Source organism: Myxocyprinus asiaticus, chromosome 5, assembly GCF_019703515.2.
Source record: "Myxocyprinus asiaticus isolate MX2 ecotype Aquarium Trade chromosome 5, UBuf_Myxa_2, whole genome shotgun sequence".
NCBI lineage: Eukaryota > Metazoa > Chordata > Actinopteri > Cypriniformes > Catostomidae > Myxocyprinus > Myxocyprinus asiaticus.
In genome coordinates, this window is record NC_059348.1 from 14,593,538 (window position 1) to 14,610,411 (window position 16,874).

At 45.1% G+C, this 16,874-nt stretch overlaps 1 protein-coding gene across 1 annotated transcript in view; it reads right to left on the bottom strand.

Moving 5' to 3' along the window:
* LOC127441627 (dipeptidyl aminopeptidase-like protein 6) overlaps window positions 1-15,921 on the bottom strand; it is a 220,770-nt gene extending 204,849 nt beyond the window's left edge. Inside the window, exons 1-2 of the mRNA XM_051699245.1 lie at window positions 15,520-15,921; window positions 15,362-15,431 (exon numbers count right to left, since the gene is read on the bottom strand). Coding sequence (XP_051555205.1) covers window positions 15,362-15,418 — 57 coding nt within the window. The 5' untranslated portion in view covers window positions 15,419-15,431; window positions 15,520-15,921. The remainder of the gene's footprint in view (window positions 1-15,361; window positions 15,432-15,519) is intronic.
* Window positions 15,922-16,874: the final 953 nt, after the last annotated feature.

The window sequence follows — 16,874 nt, forward strand, 5'->3', positions numbered from 1 at the left end:
CAGCAGATCCTCGTTAATGATGACTGATTCATGCATTTCGTTCGTGAACAAGTGTACCAGTACACTCAGTTCGTGAAGGGGCGTATTTGTTTACCGGATGAAAACAATGATATGCAATATTGGTTAACAGCCCGCACTCGAATGCTATTGGCTCACGTTATAGTCAGTCTTACAGGCATGAATAACCACCAAAGCAGACTCACACTTCTAGAGCGGGCCGGTAAAAACGTGTGTCAGGTATGGTTCTGCGGAGAGCCATATTCGGCCCACGGGCCATAGTTTGGGGACCCCTGACCAAGTGCAATACAATTCCAAAATCAACTTGAAACCAATTAGTAATTGCAAAAACTTAGTTCTACGAAAACGGCTAGCATCATTTGCTTGCAGATGTCACCTAATTTGCTATTTTATCTAATGCAATTACATTCATATATACAGTATATATATATATATAAAAAAATGTGGCTTATAGTGTCCAAATTTAACAAGTTAATTAAATGTGATTAATTATATTAAAAATATATGTAAAAAAAAAAAAAAAAATTATGCACATAATCATGCCCCCGGACAGTAATAAGTAATGTTCACTTTCATGTTTTGATGAGTCTCGGTCAGCAGGGGGCAGTAAGAGCAACTCTAACTGAACTGGCAACACCCAGCTGTGCAGAAAACACACCCAACCTAGTCCCATAAAATGAATGTTAATATATCTATATTTTAGCAAACTGACTTTTACGTGCCACGTTCAATGTTTCGCCGCAGTTTCCAGGTGAAATTAACACTAGATGCCCTACAATAACTGTGTGTTTTATTCACTTTCACACAAATCACAATTGCAATGGCTAAATATGACTTTTTTAACAATTATTTTTCACACTGTTATTCACACACTGCTATGTTATAATATCGGAACACTTTTACTATAACATATCACTTAAAAAACAAAACATTTTAACGCTTATTCCAATGTGAGTAGCTTCCTCTGTAGTTCACCTAATAGAGTGTTGGACTTTGGATTCGTCAGGTAGCGGAAAGCTGACATGTAAGATGAAAGTGTCATAGAAGTGATACGAAATTACGTAGTTGCTTCTGAAAATTTGCTGTTTATGTCACTGTGGCAGCGGGGGCGTGGTCAAGCATCTCTCCGGAGAGAGAGAAAACGGTAAGGGCGCTTACACCTGAGCTAAATTATGTCTAACACCTGTCTCTAATTTCAGTGAGTACGGGGAGAGCGGCATAAATAGAGCGACACAGCACTTAGTCGGGGAGAGAGACTGGACACGACAGAGCTGAGCCAGAGCAAGGATTTTTAGTAGTGAAAGTTTATTTGTGAAAGCAGTGTGTGATAGTGTTTAGCTTAGTGCTTAAAGGAAAACTGTAAAGTGGTGTGGCGAAGAGGGAAAAATAAAGCCTCACCTTAAGAAGGAAAACTGCTTCTCGCCTCATCTTTTACAGTCACATTTGCTTTTTCCACTCTATCATTTAGGTTTAGATGTTGATTTAGGGTATAAGGATATCTTTTTTGTTTACCTATCATTTGCGTTTACGACACTATTGGTTAGGCTTAGGCATTGGTTATGGGTAAAGGCCAAAGTACACTTCGAGTGTGCGCACTGTGGATCACTCTGTGCACAGTATGTGTGATGCAAATTGCGTCATCAGCACAGCCGTTTGGCTTGACCGCGCGCCACCTAGATTTTCTTGACTCACGCACGCGGTCCTAGACTGTGCACGACGTCTGCGCTGGACACTGACTGTACTAAAAGAGTGTCACAAAGCAGTTGTAGTGCGCATGCGCTGAATGCGTTCCTATTCTTTCGCAGTCAGAAAAGTATACTCACAAAGGCAGCGTGGCAGACCAGACGCGAAGCGATCCGGACACGCATAAACGAAGTTTACCTGGGCCTTAAGGATGCCGGTTTTGTTCACTTCTCATTTGCTTTTAAAACACTATTGCTTACATTTCAGTTAATGTTTTAGGTTAGGGAGGTACATTGTACTCGTTAAAACCTCCATCTAATATTCACCTTAAAAATCTTGTCTGATTACGACATCATTTCACTTGCTTTTGTGCCCCCACTGGACATTTCATTAGGGAACTGCAGCCAAATATGTAATGAAGTACGTAATTTCGATTTGCAAACATTTTTGCCATGGTCACCCATGAGACAAGGCTTAACAAACCACACTTACTGACAGCAGACAGCACAAGATGAGGATGTGCTCTTGCATTCAAACACAGCTGGACGGAGCACAACTTTGAATGCAGGCCTCTTGAGATGTGTTTTTCTAAGTTTAAAACTGTTTAATTTGACACAGCATACTAAAGAAATGCTGTTTATTGCACAATGCAACCAAAGTGAGATGCTCCAAAAGCATCTGTCTGAAACATGTGTAGCCTACATAGACGTGTCCTTAGAAGATCCCTTATAATGAGTCTACCTCGGACAGATTGGTAAATTCAATTGCAAAATGGATTGCTGTGGACTGTATGCCAATGAAAGACTTATGTTCAATGATATGGAAATAAACAATTTATTGCCATTCTAAAGACACTTTTTGGATTGTCTAATCAATGCTTTACTCATCTGCCACAAATATAATTTTTTAATTATTTTAATTATTATATTTATTCTATATTATATTTAAAATCATTTAAATGGTGTTTATTTATTATTTATTTATTAATTTATTTTTATTTGGGGGCCTTGCTCTGAATATACTGATATATGCAATTAATTGTAATTAATTCAACTAATTAATCAGCACATCATGTAATTAATTCGATTAAAAATGTTAATCGATTGACAATCCTAGTCCAAATACTTTTTGGGGCCACTGTACATGCTCTACCTGAAATACAGTATATTAATTAAAAGCTTTGAAGTATTTGGAATGTCAGCATTAAGTATATCATGCTTGTTCTCAGGTCCATTTTGTTAATTCGCTTCACTAATTTGCTGTGAGATTTGACGTCTAGTCTAAGCCTAAAATATTTTCCCACTTTTTCAGAAAGGGAATCTCATCCAAACTCTCTCTCTCTATCACAAATGTGTCATCCTGCCGCAACATTGTGAGTGAGTTATAACATATATCCGCTTCTGCAGCAGAGCACGATGGGTTCTCTCAATGTTGTGGTGATATGTTCCAAGCAATGCTGTGATTTAGATACATCCAATAACACTTTACAGCTTCTCCATCCAAAGCAGTAGGAGACAGGCTTCTGCTCATATGAGCAGGGTCATTGAGGAGAACAACTCGCAAAAAAGGCATAAACATGAGGGGACTATTAAAGAACAAGTGCAATGCTTATTTAAAAACACAATACAGACATGAGAAACTTACAACAAAAACCTAAATTGCTAATATTGTAAAAATTGGTAATATGGATAAATGCTAAGTTAAGACAGCGAAAAAACGTCTCAGTTACGTATGTAGCCTCGGGTCCCTGAGATTAAGGGAACAAGACATTGCGTCATGCTGACGCATATGGGAAATCCTTTTCCAACAGCCTAGTTGGAACCCTTCTACAATAATACCAGTTCTAAGATTGGCTATGGTGTAAGCTCTGACCTTTCAGGCGCGAAGCTGTCCGGTATATAAGCGGGCATGCAAACACCATTCCTTAGAATTTTCTGACTGAGGGACAAAGAGCGCATCGCTCGCACCTCAAAAAACTCTTGAGTCTGTAGTGCGGCCAGCTTACGCATGTCTCGTTCCCTTCATCTCAGGGAACCGAGGTTACATACGTAACCGAGACATTCCCTTATTATTCAGTTCACTAGACATTGTATCATGCTGACGCATATGGGAAACAGAATTCCATCACGCCGCACTAGACGACATAACCCTCCCAGAGAGGGATACTGAAGCATAATACTCTAAAGATCATGATGCCGCAGTCCTGAGGGTCAGCGACTGTCATGAGTATGCCGCAAGTGAATAACCCTCAAGGTGAGCCAGGAGGAGAGCACTTAGAATGGAAGTATGAACTATAGTCATATAGTATGAATTAACCCCCTCACAAACCCAGTCGGGAAGGGAGTTTTATTTACAATGAAAGTGCTTGTGACTTCATGGGAAATACAGTGGTCTGAATGCAGGCGGTTGTGTAAAAAGACAGGGGAGCCGTACTTAAAAAGGGACACAAGTTCATGTTTGGCCAACGAAATAGCAAGCACTCCAGACAGAGAGGAATTGCAAAGAGAGAGATGTTACGTCTAGGTTGTAAAACCTTGCAAATGTGTTTTGAGAAGACCAACCTGAGGCAAAATATATGTTTGGGCCACTTCGGCACAACAAATAGAATAGTTACCTTGTCCTCTTGGACTTGGCATATGACAGAGTGACGGAGGCACACCGGGGGAAACACGTATTTGCGTTTCTCAGGCCATTTGTGGGCCACTGTGTCCACTCCCAGCAGAGTTTGGGACTTGGAGTACCAGAGGGGACAGTGGGCGTTCTCCAAGGAGGCAAATAGATCTATCTCCGATTTTCCCAAATCCTCAGGATAGTCTGAGGATGAAGTCTCCTTTCACCCGGCATCGCTCCTTTGCATGACAACAGGTCTCCACTGTAATTCAGATGGCCTGGGACATATGTCGCCAGCAGGGAGAGGAGACAGCGCTCACCACTGGGAAATGGTTGTGCACAGTACTCATCATTTTAGGAGGGAATCACTGGAGACAAAATCCTCCATGGACCATTCGCAGTCTCTGATGCCGTGAGGGACATGGCATCATCTTCAACATCAGAACCACCAAACGTAACGAGGTCCCGCACTCCAACGCGCATATAATATATAGGCAAAGCCGCTTCAAGAGAAGATCGAGGGGCTCGCAGAGCTTGCGCCAACACAAGATCCACCTCTGATTCATCTAGCTCAGCCTCTCGGCCCCGCCATGCCTCCTCGTGTGATCTCCCGGGAGCGTGAGGTGGAATTGTCCCTCAGAATGAGGTTGGTCCGAGAGCAAAGCATCTTGAGACTCATGCACTCACAGTGAGGGCAATCTGTCTCCATAAGAGCTGCTTCGGAATGGCCACGGCCCAAGCAACGAACACAGCTCTCATGACCGTCTGCCGACTGGATTTGACACTTGGAACACTTGCGGAACGACGTCTTTAAAAAGACGCTTACACTCAAGCAGCCCTTTTGTGATATATAAATACACACAATATCAACCAAAAGCTTATAAGGATACAAAACTCCTGCTGAAGCGCTGCGGGGAAACAGGATGCTGAAGCGGCCGTTCACCAGCGAAGCGGCGGTCAAGCGGCGAGGCGGAGTAAATGTTCGCCGGAACACTACAGGGGAGCAGAGAGTCTTCTCATTGCTGTGAAGATCCCGCCCGCTGACTCATGCATGTCGACGGCAAAGTTGTAGAGGACTTCTAGATGAGAAAGTTGCTTGCAGTCTTGAAGGTAGAAAATTCTGCGGAATGGTGTTTGCACGTCCGCTTATATACCGGACTGCTTCGTGCCTAAAAGGGCGGGGCTTAAACACCATAGCCAATCTTAGAATTGCCGTTATTGTAGAAGAGTTTCAACTAGGTGGTCGGAAAAGGATTATGTGTCAGCATGACACAATGTTGACTGAACTGAATCGTAAGGGAACATCTGAGCACACTCTCCAATGCCAAAAAACAACCATCTAGACAAGTAGGTGCATTCTTTAGAAAACAGAGGCCAAAAATCCTTACACAGATTTTTTTTTCCTCTGCCAGTCTACTGTTTCCTTCCAGAAGCATGGGTCATAAATGTGCATGGTGCAAAAGTATAAAGGTGTTGCATGTCTTCCATGACATGTCTTCCAGGTCTTCAGTATTGTCTTTTTAAATGTAGAGCTGCTGACAATTCTGAAGACATAGCAGAAATTCATTTTGGTTTAAGAGTTTCCCATCATCCAGATGTAATAGGTATCAAATATTGCAGTGACATAACTAAAACAAAGCAGAATATACTACTGTTTCATCTACAGTACAACAGCTCACAATTTAAAATTGGATAGAATTAGTTCCCTATCTGTCACTCACTCGACGTTGTGTCGATGTAGTGACACTAGGGGTCACACTTGGGAGCCCGAGACACCTCTGGTCTTTGATAAAAATTTGCATGCCACTCCCCCGGACATACGGGTATAAAAGGAGCTGGTATGCCACCATTCCTTCAGATTTTCTCTTCGGAGCCAAACGGTTGATGTCTACTGAGCTGACTGTTCATTCACCTCTGCTTTTAGGCGCTAAGAGATCTGCACGAGGGTAGTTCCGCCCCAGATCTAATGCAGGAACTGCGCTCAGCGACCGACCTCGCTCTCCGAGCGACGAAGGTTACGGCGCGGCCTCTCAGGCTGACGATGTACACATTAGTGGTCCAGGAGCGCCACCTTTGGCTCAACCTGGTCGAGATGGGTGAGGTCGACAAGACACCGTTCCTTGCTGCCCCCATCTCCCAGGCTGGCCTATTCGGCGACACCGTTGAGGACTTTGCCCAGCAGTTCTTGACGGTGAAGCAGCAGACGGAGGCTATCCGGCATATCCTGCCCCGACGCGGCTCAAGATCCCGCACCCCGTCTGCTCGTCACCAAGGGCGTCCCCCTGCAGTGACTGCACCGGCTCCGCCGCAGCCCGCCCCTTCAGCCCAGCCACGGCGTGGAGCCCACCGCAGGAAGCAGACGCCACCCGTCTCACGGCCGGCCACCAAGAACCCACAAAGGTCGTCAAAACACCCCTGAGATGGGCGACCCAGGGTCGACGGAACCAACTGCACTGGAGCTGGTAGTAAGACCACTCCATCCCCCGGTGGTGGGCCGGGTGGAAAATCTTTTGTTGCCTTTTCATTTGATTTTGCCACATGCCCAAGTGGCTGTGGTACCCAACAGTTCAGCAAAAGAGCAGTTTCCTCCTTCCCTGGATCACATACCCGGTGTGCACAGTTGTCATCACGACCACCATCCACCTTCCTGCTGGATTGGCGCTCCAGCGGCGGTCTCCCCACCCCTGCATGCCCAGCTGTGGCACACATCCGCCCCTGATGTGACAGTCTCCATGGGTTGCGAGGACAGGCCTCTTCCTCCCCAGTCCCAGGCTGTTCCGGGGGTGGTCACAAGGAGCCAGTTAAGTGCTTAGATGTCCCTAGACTCAGCATGGCCATGACAGGGTGTGGCACCCTGAGCTCCGCCCCGCCGCGAGGCCCCACCTGCCGGTACGTCCGATGACGTTGTCCCTTTGGTCCCCCACGCGCGGAACTTGGATGCGTGGCTTGCACTTTCCAATCCGTCGTGATGGCTGGTCCAGACTGTCCGACTCGGCTACGCGATTCAGTTCGCCAGGCATCCGCCCAGGTTCAGCAGTATCCACTTCACCTTGGTAAAGGACAAAAATGCTGCTACCTTGCGCGCAGAGATCGCCACCCTCCTACGGAAGGGTGCGATAGAACCTGTCCCTCCGGCCGAGATGAAGAAGGGGTTTTACAGCCCCTACTTCATCGTACCGAAAAAGGCTGTGGGTTGTGGCCAATCTTGGACCAGCGAGTACTGAACCGGGCCTTACACAGACTCCCGTTCAAGATGCTGACGCAAAAACGCATTCTGGCAAGCAACCGGCATCAAGATTGGTTCGCGGCGGTAGACCTGAAGGACGTGTACTTTCAAGTCTCGATTCTACCTCGACACAGACCCTTCCTGCGGTTTGCATTCGAGGGTATCAGTACAAGGTCCTCCCTTTCGGCCTGTCCTTGTCCCCTCGCGTCTTCATGAAGGTCGCAGAGGCAGCTCTTGCCCCGTTAAGGGAAGTGGGCATTCGCATTCTCAACTATCTCGACGATTGGCTAATCCTAGCTCACTCTCGGGACATGTTGTGTGCACACAGGGACTTGGTGCTCTCGCACCTCAGCCGATTAGGGCTTCAGGTCAACTGGGAAAAGAGCAAGCTCCTCCCGGTTCAGAGCATCTCTTTTCTCGGTTTGGATTTGGACTCAGTCTCACTGACAGCGCGAACGAGCGTGCACAGTCGGTGCTGACCTGTTTGAAGGCGTTCAAACAGAAAACAGCGGTTCCACTGAAACTCTTTCAGAGGCTCCTGGGGCATATGGCATCCTCAGCGGTGGCCACCCTGCTCAGGTTGATGCATATGAGACCGCTTCAGCGCTGGCTTCAGACTTGAGTCCCAAGATGGGCATGGCGCCGTGGGACACATTGCATGGCCATCACGCCGGTCTGTCACCGTCTCTTCAGCCCTTGGACCAACCTCTCATTTTTACGGGCAGGTGTTCCCCTAGAGCAGGTCTCCAGGCATGTCGTGGTCACGACAGTCACCTCCAAAACAGGCTGGGGCGCTGTTTGCAATGGGCACGCAGCCGCCGGCTTATGGATGGGCCCGCGGCTGTGTTGGCACATCAACTGCCTTGAGTTGCTGGCAATTCTGCTTGACCTGCGGAGGTTCCGGCCGTTGATCCAGGGCAAGCACGTGTTAGTTCGGACAGACAACACGGTAATGGTAGCATATATCAACCGCCAAGGCGGTCTGCACTTTCGTTGTATGTCACAACTCGCCCGCCATCTCCTCCTCCGGAGTCAGCAGCACTTCAAGTCGCTGTGAGCCACTCACATCCCCAGCGACCTCAACACTGCAGCGGACGCGCTGTCACGGCAGGTTACCCTCAGGGGAGAGTGGAGACTCCACCTTCAGGTGGTCCAGCTGATTTGGAGTCGATTCGGACAGGCACAGGCAGACCTGTTCGCCTCCCGAAAATACTCCCACTGCCCGCTCTGGTACGCCCTGGCCGAGGCATCTCTCGGTATAGACGCGCTGGCACACAGCTGGCCTCCTGGCCTGCACAAATATGCATTTCCCCCAGTGAGCCTACTTGCACAAACTCTGTGCAAGGTCAGGGAGGAAGAGGAGCAGGTCGTCCTGGTAGCACCCTACTGGCCCACCCAGATGTGGTTCTCGGACCTCACGCTCCTTGCGACAGCCCCCCCAACCCGCGGTGGTAGACACGATCACTCAGGCTAGGGCCCCCTATACGAGGCGCCTGTATGCCTTTAAGTGGCATCTGTTTGCTAAGTGGTGTCTCGGGAAGACCCCAGAGATGCACAGTCGGATTGGTGCTTTCCTTCCTGCAGGAGAGGTTCGAAGGGAGGCTGTCCCCTTCCACCTAGAAGGTGTACGTTGCTGCTATAGCAGCACACCACGACACAGTGGACGGTAAGTCCTTAGGGAAGCACGACCTGATCATCAGGTTCCTGAGAGACGCCAGGAGGCTGAACCCCTCCAGACCGTGCCTCGTTCCCTCATGGGACCTCTCTGTAGTTCTTCAGGGTCTACAGAGAGCCCCTTTTGAGCCTTTGCAGTCGGCTGAGGTTAAGGCACTCTCCTTGAAGACTGCCCTCCTTACTGCGCTCACTTCCATCAAGAGGGTAGGAGACCTGTAAGTGTTCTCTGTCAGCAAAACGTGCTTGGAGTTCGGTCCGGGCCCAAGGTTCCCACAACCCCTTTTAGGGACCAGGTGGTGAACCTGCGAGCACTGCCCCAGGAGGAGACAGACCCAGCCCTGTCGTTCCTGTGTCCAGTGCGCGCTTTACACATCTATTTGGATTGCACGCAGAGCTTTAGGATCTCTGAACAGCTCTTTGTCTGCTTTGGTACACAGCAGAAAGGAAGCGCTGTCTCCAAGCAGAGGATCGCCCACTGGCTCATTGATGCCATAACTATGGCATATCACGCCCAGGACCTGCCGCCCCCGGTAGGGCTACGAGCCCATTCTACCAGGGGTGTAGCGGCTTCCTGGGCCCTGGCTAAGGGTGCCTCTCTAACAGACATTTGCAGAGCAGCGGGCTGGGCAACAGCCAACACCTTTGCAAGGTTCTACAACCTCCGGGTGGAACCGGTTTCATCCCAGGTAGTGGCACGCAATACAAGCGGATAAGCCCGGGATAGCCAACCGATTAGGGCTTCGGGTCAACTGGGAAAAGAGCAAGCTCCTCCCGGTTCAGAGCATCTCTTTTCTCGGTTTGGAGTTGGACTCAGTCTCACTGACAGCGCGAACGAGCGTGCACAGTCGGTGCTGACCTGTTTGAAGGCGTTCAAACAGAAAACAGCGGTTCCACTGAAACTCTTTCAGAGGCTCCTGGGGCATATGGCATCCTCAGCGGTTGCCACCCTGCTCAGGTTGATGCATATGAGACCACTTCAGCGCTGGCTTCAGACTCGAGTCCCAAGATGGCCATGGCGCTGCGGGACACATTGCGTGGCCATCACGCCGGTCTGTCACCGTCTCTTCAGCCCTTGGACCAACCTCTCATTTTTACGGGCAGGTGTTCCCCTAGAGCAGGTCTCCAGGCATGTCGTGGTCACGACAGTCACCTCCAAAACAGGCTGGGGCGCTGTTTGCAATGGATCTGCGAGCCCATTCTACCAGGGGTGTAGCGGCTTCCTGGGCTCTGGCTAGGGGTGCCTCTCTAACAGACATTTGCAGAGCAGCGGGCTGGGCAACAGCCAACACCTTTGCAAGGTTCTACAACCTCCGGGTGGAACCGGTTTCATCCCAGGTAGTGGCACGCAATACAAGCGGATAAGCCCGGGATAGCCAGCCGGATGTATCGCTTGCACATAGCGCCTTTCACCTCCTCTGAGCTGAAGACATGCATCATTAATTCCCAGTAGTGTTTACAAACTATGTTCCCCGGTTGACTGCCCTGTGGCAGTCGAGTTTTTGGAGAGACTCGCTGCCGGCCCAGTACATGTGCTAACTAAGAGCCCTGTTTTGGGGTAGGTGCTATGCATGTGGCGGTTCCCTGTAAGGTAACCCCATGCGATGTATATCTTCCGCTAATTCGTTTCCCTGTTGGCAAACTGTGTCTTCCTTGGGCAGAGCCCCCTCTGCCACAGTCTCCATGTTTGTAGTAACTCCTCCCCTGTTGGGTAGGATCTACCATGAGACTTCTCCACATGGTCGGTAAGACCATGTGATGTATTTTCCACTTAAATATCCACCCCTCTCTCTGGGCGAGGTGTGGTCTCCACGGTGTCCTCCCCTTGGGAGGGACACCCCCCGACTAGACCTGGCGGCCCAGTCAGATAATCCCCCTTGTTTTTTAGGGAGTGGAAAAAAAGAAGGGGAAAAGAGGTCATGACTGGGCTAGCCTGTCTCTATCTTTTGGGTAGTCGACTTGTCCCCAAAGGGCCGTTCGACACTCATAACTATGTTGGGGGAGCTTACGTGTCAGCCTGGTGCGCTGGCAATGAAGCACACAGTTGTCTGCCCGTCACACACCGCCAGTTCACATAACACATTTCAGCCAGTTGCGGCGTTTTGTATAGGGACCCCTAGTGTCACTACATCGACACAACGTCGAGTGAGTGACAGATAGGGAACATCCTGGTTACTTGCGTAACCTCTGTTCCCTGATGGAGGGAACGAGACATTGTGTCCCTCCTGCCACAACGCTGAACTACCCGCTGAAATGGCCGGACCTTGTCTCGGCTCCTCAGCATAAAACCTGAATGAGTGGTTGCATACCAGCTCCTTTTATACCTGTATGTCCGGGGGAGTGGCATGAAAATACCACTCGCCAATTTTCATTGGCCTTTTATCAAAGACCAGAGGTGTCTCGGGCCCCCAAGAGTGACCTCTAGTGTCACTACATCGACACAACGTCTCATTCCCTCCATCAGGGAACGGAGGTTACGCAAGTAACCAGGACGTTATGCATATGTATTTGTATATGTGTATATAGTTATGCATAAACAGTCAAGTGATTGCAAACAGGTGGAACAAATACAGGTATGTGTCAAAATATCAGATCTGAGCATTATTCCTTGCAGTTGCTGTCTATTTTGTTGTTAGTATTAATAAAACAACAATATCGAAACACTATTTTGAAAATAAACCACTCAATGTTCTTATTTTTTATATTACTGTTCTTAGTTTAGTTTATAGTTTGTTCCATGTTATAGAACAACTGTTTACCTGAGTAATAACTTTCAATGTTTACATAATTGAGAAACACTTGAAGGAAACATGACATTGTTTAAATGTACTATGTACATTCATACTTAACTGTTTAAATAGGCATAAAGAGTGTGTTCAATAGTATATTACCTATTTTTGCGGTGGTATAGAAATTGGTATCAATAAACATGTACTTTTACTGGTATTCGTACAGACTACTGGAATTTTTGTATTGTGACAACTAATTTTTGTAGTGTTTCAACATTTATATGCAATTGTATTGTTTTCCAAATTTCAACAAAGGATGGCCCTAAACACATCCACACATGTCTGGGCTAAGCCCCGGCTAACCCCTGATCCTAGAACCATCCCCTGTTGAAAATTATAGACAGGTGAACTGGGGCTCCTTTGAAACAAGATCTGACTGAAAGTCTTCACATAACTAATTCTATCCATTCAATTTGTGAGCTTTTATAGGTAAAACAGCCATGCAGAAGTGGCTGGACTACACACAGTTGTTGCGGCAGCCTCTCTCCCTCCATTCTGCAGCTTTCCACACATATTTTTTAGCAGAGGGGAAAATGGGAAATGGGGAGCTTCATGACAATTATGTCATGTCATTTTGTATTTGATACAGTTAGGTCAGTCTCTGGAAATCAGTGAATATCTCTGGAAATCAGGGAGTATCTTCAGAACACCCACTGCCACATGGTAACAATGCTTTTTAATTATCTAAAAAAAGCACTGAATCAAAACAAGTCCCAACAGCCAATAAATTCTGTGAAACAGCCCCATTCTGTGAAATGGATTAAAAGTCTAGAGTTTGAGACAGGCAGTTTGTCCCACTGATTTTAGAGCCAACTATACAATAAGATAAGCATGAAAACTTTTTCAAACCACTTGCGAAAAAAAATAAATAAATCTAATTAATCAAATGCGTTAAAAAACAAAACAATCCATCGCCCAGTTTTTTCCCTTAAAAAAACTTTTATTAATATTAACATTATTATTTTACACTACAAAACATCTTGTTTTGCAGATGACAGACATATCAGTCAATGGACTGCCATTATCTAACACCACGGCTTTTAAAAGAAAAAGAAAAAAGAGAGAACAAAAAACATTTTTACAGAGACAAAAACATATTAACAAGATTTTTGACACTATTATACTGTATGTACCTTATGACTCCAGACAGTGTTTATATCTGACAAAAAAATTAAATAAAAATGGAGTGGAGAAGAGCCTATTAACCTCACTGGGTAACAGGGGACAAAATGGTTACTGGCTAAGTAATTTCTGTAAAACCATTATAAACATGAAAGTTTTCCTGTTTTACCCAATAAAGCAGAACATGCACTACTGGACAGCGCTCTGATATTATTCACAAACAAGTACACAGCCTACCAGCAGAGGGCGTACTTAGTTTAGTTCGCTGCTTCCAATGAATTTTCACCCTCTACGCTCAATAGCATGGCAAGAACCAAGCCAATGGCATAAAAGTCGCCATTTCAATATAAAACACAGTGGTAATCCCTAGCAAACCATTTAGTAATCCCCAAAAAACCTTTTCACTTCCTCTTGTTTATAGACTCCCATTAAATTGCAAAGGAGAAAAATGTATTCAATGCAAGCTGTTGACAGTTCTGATTTTTCAAAAAGCCATCTGCCTCACAGCAAAGTTACTTCTAAAAGTTTGGAGATAATAACACCCCCATCCTCCCAGTGCCTCAGTTTTGCCTTTCTTGTTCATTTCATGTGAGTGCAAAATAGTGTGACTATTTCAAATGAGTGTACTAAATTACTTAATAAAAAAGAGGGGGGGAGAACTTCAGTGAATTTTGGCTGATGTTTTCTCCCCTCAGCTGCATCTTGATGAGCAATGAACTATATTTATGTGGGTCAGGATGATGGCAATTCACTGCAGCGATGTCACAAGACCTTAAAACTTTGTAAGACAAAATCCCAGAGGTGTTTCTGGAAAAGCAGCAAAACAAAACAAGAAAACGCTCCACAGAAATATTAGGCCAATAATTCAAACTCTGTTGGTGAGGATAATTAGGGTAGGAATGGCTGAGAGGCATAAGTAGGCTAGCATTTGATTCAAATTGAGCAATACATCAACTTTGAATACCTACCTCATGGGTTAAATGAGTTTAGGGCAACCAAAGGTAACTTGAAAAAGAACTGCTGGAAGAAGGATGAAAAAGTGGAGGATGGAAAAGAGCAGAGGAACCCTCTCCAGTGAAGCTCCAGATTTTTTTGAGTGGCAAACTCCTATACATATGGATGTCTTAATGCAATGAGCGAGTCTGTCATCTATGACATATTAGCGAGACATCTGAATGGATTATGTTCCGGAAAAGTGTAGGTTCAAGTTACTTGTGTCGCTCAAGTCATCCGTAGGATCGAGTCACCAAACCAAGGAACTTCTTGTCAGGTCATTAATTACAAGTGTCAAATTGCTGATGTATAAAGCAAACCTGATTGCATCAAAACCGATTACAAGAATTCCATTTTGAGAGCAGGTTACATGTGCCAAAAGCGATGTATTTTTTATTTTCTTATTCAGTAACTAGTTTATGCTTTGTTGGAATTTTGACAATGTATTTCACATCCTCTTTGGAAAACTTAGACTGCTAAAGAATCCTAAAGTTCTCTTGAGGTTTCTAAATGACTACTAATTTAGCACTTCTATGCTTTGCTAAACAAGATTATGCTTACAATTAATTGGCCTTATCCAAGGTCAGGTGAGTGCATGCACAGTGAGGACTGCATCCTCAATCTTAAGACTTCTGAAAGCATCATCAGTTATCACTGTTTATGAATACTGAACATAGAGTTCCAAATGTCCACCTGAGGTCTTCCGTTCAACTTATGTAACATTTCAAATTGTATTCAACATATGTAACATTCATCCACATAATTTGATGTGTCATGATATCCAACATAAAAAGAACAGTTATTCTCAACAGAGAGCTTTCAGAGTGGGACCGACTTCTTGGCTTTTGGCAGTCCTGAGGTAGATATGGAAAGCTCCACTGACTTGCACTTCATAAATCCTATCAAGTTCACACAATGTTTCCTGTCCCCTGCAACTCATGTTTTTCTCAGTGATATATTAGGTACAATAAGACAGAGCAAAACAATAAAACATGAGAGAAACGGAATGATAATAATAATAATAATAATAAAACTGTTTACCCTTCTAAATCTCACATACATTTCCTTCACATCATCACCATTTATATATCAAGATTTCCATCGGTGCTGCTGCTTAACAGTGCTCATTTTCATTAAAAAGCACAGAGAGTGTGTAAGAGAGATACAGAGAGAAAGAATACATTATATCTTAATTGGTTTTATTTGTTTTTAAGCAACTATCCACTGGCTGTTTAAATCAACGGCTTACCTTATCCCCTTTGGTTGAACTCCTCCGGTAATTCCCTGCTCCAGCCGACGAGTTCATCCCTCAACAGTGTCTGGAGCAGAAAAACTGTAAGTTACTGCATAAAATCATGTTTTAAAAGCCTATCCCATTGAAAATAAAGAAAGAACAAATATTCATACCAGGAGTGTCGTTTTGTGAGGAAGCTCGAGCACAATGTTGGTGAATGAGGCAGATGCACAATGCAGAAATTCCCGCGCTGTTTTCTGAGATAAAAAAGTGTTTTCAGTCAGCTATTAGCATCCGATTCAGGTGTAAAAACAGTTTCCCGCCGGCGGGAATGACCCTCCCTTCCAGCCGCACGCGCTCAGCGTCCCAGCTTTACATCCACACGAGCGGTGATTGTGACGTGCCTGCTGTCAGAAATGATAGCGCGCAGAGAGCGATTTCCCGCTGAAATGCTGGAATATCAGCACTTAGCAACTGCAAGCTGACCGCCTACCGCAAACAGCAAATTATTGCGCAAGGAAAGCGCTCTTTTAAGAGTCTTTGGAGTGTTTCTCAGTCTTTACCTGAAGACAGGGTTTCACCAGCTCTAGTTGTAAACAATTCTGAGTATTTTTAATGGATGCAGGACTGAATTGTGAAGGAAAAGCAGCCAACAAGTGTCCATAGATGGGGAATCCTTCAAGATTGTGTGTTAAAAGCGTCCCAATGCACCTCGTGAAGTTGGTTGAGAGAATGTCCAGAGCATGGAGAGCTTCTTCTTTGAAGAAGCTGAAATATTTAGATATTCTTCTAAAATATGAAAACTAGTAATAATAAAGAGTAGCTTTTGTAGATGTGTCAAACTTTTGACAGGTATTACTCATGAAGTACCAGCATTGAAGGAATAGTCCAGCTTCAGTAAAATTTAAACTCAATTGACAGCATTTGTGGCATAATGTTGATTACCACAAACATTAATTTCGAAACATCCCTCCAATTGTCTTTAAAAAAAAAAAGCAGAAATCGAGGTTACAGTCAGGCACTTACAATGGAAGTGAATGGGGTTTTATAGGCAGAAATGTGAAGCTTATAATTTTATAAAAGCACTTACATTAATTCTTCTGTTAAAACTCATGTATTATTTGAGCTGCAAAGTTGTTTAAATTTGTCATTTTTGTTTGTTGTTTGTTGACATTACATCATCATGGCAACAAAGTTGCAAAATTGGCTACAACTTTAAACAGAATAGGGTAGTAAGTGATTTTATCACACTAAAATCATGTTAACCCACATTTTGTTTATGTTTTGTGGCTATACTTTTGAAACTGAGTATTTCAATGTTCAAAAATTGGCTACATTCACTTCAATTGTAAATGCCTCACTGTCACCTCTATTTTTGCTTTTTGTTAAAGAATAGGAGGGACGGGTCAAAATTTTTTTTTGTTGTAATCAATATTATGCCACAAATGCTGTCGATTGAGCTTAACTTGTAAAGAACCTGGAATTTTCCTTTAAACTGATATTTTGACAGTATTAATACAGTAAATAC